The following is a 4512-nucleotide window of genomic DNA, read 5'->3' on the forward strand; positions in this document are numbered from 1 at the left end:
AGCATCAGATTTGAGGTCGAGTCCCGTCGACCTGCGGTGGGATTGGGAGTCCAAAGTCACAAGTGCGAAAATCGAATAAAGCAAGAATCCAACCCAGGCACAACTGTCTGGAACGTTCCGGCCCTTTAAATCCCCGAAAACAAAGACATATCTGGAACGCTCCGGCCCTTTAAATCCCCGAAAACAAAGAAAGGTTTGGCGTGGTGGTTATGTACATCCCCCCCTGCCGACAGTTCGGTGCAGGACGGGTGTTGGCGAGCCGGCGCCGGCGTCAGGGTCAAGTCTTCGAGCTGGGGGGAGGTGGGGCTAACGGCGTCACTCAGTAGGGATCCTCCAATCAGCTGCTAGCTCCGCCCCCTCCCTCTGGGTCCACCCCCAGCTACTGGTGGACCTCGTTGGCAATCAGACTGTCCTCCCCTGACTGAAAATCCGCCTCGTTGATGCCGCCCCCCCCGTTGAGCATCTCCTCGTCCTCGCCGCCGCCGCCGCCGCCGCCACCGCCGCCTGGCTCGTCCAGGGTCGGGTCCTGGAGAACCTGGGCGATGTACATCTGCTGCTGCTGCTGCTGCTGCGGCTGCTGCTGGGGGGCAGAGAGGGACACACAAACACACACACACCCGGGTTAGACACAGACCACATCACACATCACAGGCTGAAAGACGTTATTAAACCTTCAGTCTCACAGGGTGTAAGGAGCACTTACCTGAGATTTGATGGTGGGGGAGGACGAGGGACGAACCGGACGTCCATTCTCCACAGTGTCCACTTCGTTCTCCTTGGTGTCGATCTGAGACAGAGACAGACAGAGACAGACAGAGACAGACAGAGAGACAAACAGAGAGAGAGAGAGAGAGAGAGAGAGAGAGAGAGAGAGACCGTGAGACCGGGAACTGAACAGCAGCACTAAAGTTTCTTTAATTACCCGTGTGTGTACCTTCAAAAACCCTTTGAGTGAACAGATAAAATGACCCTGCCCGGGGACCCCGTCTGGAGCCAGGCTCAGATGGAGGGCCCGGGGACCCCGTCTGGAGCAAGGCTCATACGTCCACAGAGCCCGGCCGGGCACAGCCAGAAGAGACTACGTGGTGCCTCTCTCCAGCCCATGAGCCCCCCCCCCCCCCCGTGGGAGGAACCGCTGGGGTCGGGAGCGCTGCCAGATGGGTGGCAGTAAATAAATGTAAATATAAATGTGTGTATTTATATATCTTTTCCAGTCTTAACAACTGTTCAAAGCGCTTTTACATCTACAGGAAACATTCACCATTCACACACATTCATACACTGTGGCCGGGGCTGCCGTACAAGGTGACACCTGCTCATCAGATACACACTCACACACATCTACACACCTGCTCATCAGATACACACTCACACACATCTACACACCTGCTCATCAGATAAACATTCACACACATTCACACTCCGATGCGCAGCACCGGGGGCAACTCGGGGTTCAGTGCCTTGCCCAAGGACACTTCGACATGACTGCAGGGGCGGGGATCGAACCACTAACCTTCCGATTGGCAGGCAACCGCTCTAACACTGAGCCACAGCCGCTCAGTGGTAGAGGTCGCCCACCGCCCCGGGCGGTGAAGGTCAGGGGCCTCGATGGACCAGACCCCAGCAGCAGAGGCTCTGGGGACGTGGAACGTCACCTATCTGTGGGGGAAGGAGCCAAAACTTGTGCGGGAGGTGGAGCGCTACCAGTTAGATCTGGTGGGGCTTACCTTTACGCACAGTCTCGGTTCTGGAACCATACTCCTGGATAGGGGTTGGACTCTGTCCTACTCCGGAGTTGCCCAGGGTGTGAGGCGCCGGGCGGGTGTGGGGATACTCACAAGTCCCCGGCTGAGCGCCGCTGCGTTGGAGTTTACCCCGGTGGACGAGAGGGTTGCCTCGCTACGCCTGCGGGTGATGGGGGGGAAAACTCTGACTGTTGTTTGTGCATATGCGCCAAACAAGAGTTCGGAGTATTCGGCCTTCTTGGAGACCTTGAATGGAGTCCTGTATGGGGCTCCAGTAGGGGACTCCATAGTTCTGCTGGGGGACTTCAACGCACACGTGGGCGATGATGGAGATACTTGGACCTGGCCTCCCTGATCTGAATCAGAGTGGCTGTCTGTTGTTGGACATCTGTGCTAGTCATAGATTGTCCATTACAAACACTGCGTTCGTACCAGAGCACCCTAGGGTGCACATAAGTGTACGTGGTACCAGAGCACCCTGGGCAGATGGTCAGTGATTGATTTTATAATCGTTTCATCTGATTTGAGGCCGTATGTTTTGGACAGTCGGGTGAAAAGAGGGACGGAGCTGTCATCTGATCACCATCTGGTGGTGAGTTGGGTCCCGGGGATGGGGGAGGACTCTGGACAGACCTGGTAAGCCCAAACGGGTAGTGCGGGTAAATTGGGAACGTCGGGAGGAGGCCCCTGTCCGACAGACTTTCAACTCACACCTGCAGTGAAGCTTTACGTGTATCCCTGGGGAGGCTGGGGTTCCCTCTGGGGGCTGGGGGTCCCTATGGAGGCCGGGGGCATTGAACCTGAGTGGACAATGTCCAACCCACGGTAACCCACGAACACCCTGGTGGACAGCGGTGGTCAGGGAAGCCGTCCGACAGAAGGAGGAGTCTTTCCGGGATATGTTATCCCGGAGGACTCCGGAGGCAGTTGCAAGGGACCAACGGGCCCGAAGGGCTGCAGCCTCTGCCGTGACAGAGGCAAAGCAGCGGGTGTGGGACAAGTTCGGAGAAGACCCGGAGAAGACATGGGGAAGACATGGAGAAGACCTGGAGGAGACATAGAGAAGACCTGGAGAAGACATGGGGAAGACATGGAGAAGACCTGGAGAAGGACTTTCGGTCAGCACCAAGGTGCTTCTGGAAAACCGTTCGCCACCTCAGGAGAGCAAAGCAGGGAATCCTCCAAGCTGTTTACAGTAAGGATGGGACATTGTTGACCTCAACTGGGGAGGTAACAGACAGGTGGAAGGAGCACTTTGAGGAACTCCTAAATCCAGCTGACACGGGCTCTGTGGTAGAGGCAGAGCATGATGATGATGGGGGATCAATTTCCCTGGTGGAGGTCGCTGAGGTAGTCAAACAACTCCACAGCGGAGCCCCAGGGATTGATGAGATCCGTCCAGAAATGCTCAAAGCTCTGGGTGTGGAGGGGCTGTCTTGGCTGACACGCCTCTTCAACATTGCGTGGAGGTCTGGGACGGTGCCTAAAGAGTGGCAGACTGGGGTGGTGGTTCCCCTCTTCAAAAAGGGGTACCAGATGGTGTGTGCCAACTACAGGGGTATCACACTTCTCAGCCTCCCCGGTAAAGTCTACTCCAAGGTGCTGGAGAGGAGGGCTCGGCCGATAAGTTCTGGTTCCTACCCGAGGCTATGGTCATGGAGGCTGGGTCATAACCCAAAGAACGAGATCCAGGGTATAAAATGCCAAAATGGGTTTCCTCAGGAGGGGGGCTGGGTCTCCCTTAGAGATAGGGTGAGAAGCTCAGTCATCCCAGAGGAGCTCTGAGTAGAGCCGCTGCTCCTTCGCGTCAAAAGGAGCCAGTTGAGGTGGTTCGGGCATCTAATGACGATACCTCCTGGGGGGGTGGTCCAGGCACATCCAGTTGGGAGGAGGCCTCGGGGAAAACCCGGGACTAGGTGGAGGAGGCCTCAGTGAAAACCCAGGACTACGTGGAGGAGGCCTCAGGGAAGACCCAGGACTAGGTGGAGGAGGCCTCAGTGAAGACCCAGGACTAGGTGGAGGAGGCCTCAGGGAAGACCCAGGACTAGGTGGAGGAGGCCTCAGTGAAAACCCAGGACTAGGTGGAGGGGTTATATCTCTAACCTGGCCTGGGAACTACTTGGGTTCCCCCAGTCGGAGCAGGTTAATGTGTAAAGGTCCGCTGCTGGAGCTGGTCTCCCCAAGACCCGATAACGGATAAGAGGACAAAGATGGATGGAGATACCCTGTAGCTGTCTAGTTACCCGTGTGTTGTAGTTGTGTAGTTACCCGTGTGTGTACCTTGTAGTTGTGTGCGCTGAGGTACTTGAAGTGTCCGAAGCAGACGTGAGACAAACAGACGACGATGGTGACGACCAGCACGACCAGAGTGAACATCGAGGTCGGCGTCTCGAAACCTGCCGGCAGATTAGCAGTTAGCATCACTTAGCATCACTTAGCATCACTCTCTCTGTGTGTGTCTGTGGGTGTGTGTGACTCTCTGTGTGTGTGTCTGTGTGTCTGTGTCTGTGCTTACCTGTGCGTACGGTGGAGAAGAAGAGCAGCCAGAAGAGGCAGAGGATGGGCGCCGCCACAACCTGCGTAACAGCAGCCGAGTGGATCTTCTTGTCCAGCTTGGAAGGCAGGTAGGCGTAGTACATGTTGTACCTGTCCACCAGGTGTTTCAGCAGCATGTACATCAGACCTACAAGTGGAAACAAGCTGTAATGTTACCCTACAGGACAGATGTTCATCATCAGGTAGAAACAAGCTGTAATGTTACCCTACA

The 4512-nt window shown here is 56.0% G+C and overlaps 1 protein-coding gene across 12 annotated transcripts; it reads right to left on the reverse strand.

The window, feature by feature from the left end:
* Positions 1-6: 6 nt before the first annotated feature.
* tmem63bb (transmembrane protein 63Bb) lies at positions 7-4425 on the reverse strand. Of its 12 annotated transcripts, none has more exons than XM_034865447.1 (4): positions 4261-4425; positions 4026-4141; positions 704-787; positions 7-565 (listed from the first exon to the last, which is right to left on the reverse strand). In XM_034865447.1, the coding sequence occupies exons 1-4, from the start codon at positions 4421-4423 to the stop codon at positions 380-382; spliced, it is 549 nt and encodes a 182-aa protein (XP_034721338.1). In that variant the 5' UTR covers positions 4424-4425; the 3' UTR covers positions 7-379. The 12 variants fall into 12 exon arrangements, with proteins under 12 accessions (XP_034721338.1, XP_034721337.1, XP_034721336.1 ...); XM_034865446.1 differs by having other exon boundaries at positions 7-568; XM_034865445.1 differs by having other exon boundaries at positions 7-574.
* Between the last annotated feature and the right edge of the window lie 87 nt (positions 4426-4512).

Source organism: Etheostoma cragini, unplaced genomic scaffold (genome assembly GCF_013103735.1).
Source record: "Etheostoma cragini isolate CJK2018 unplaced genomic scaffold, CSU_Ecrag_1.0 ScbMSFa_1543, whole genome shotgun sequence".
In the NCBI taxonomy this organism is placed as follows: Eukaryota; Metazoa; Chordata; class Actinopteri; order Perciformes; family Percidae; genus Etheostoma; species Etheostoma cragini.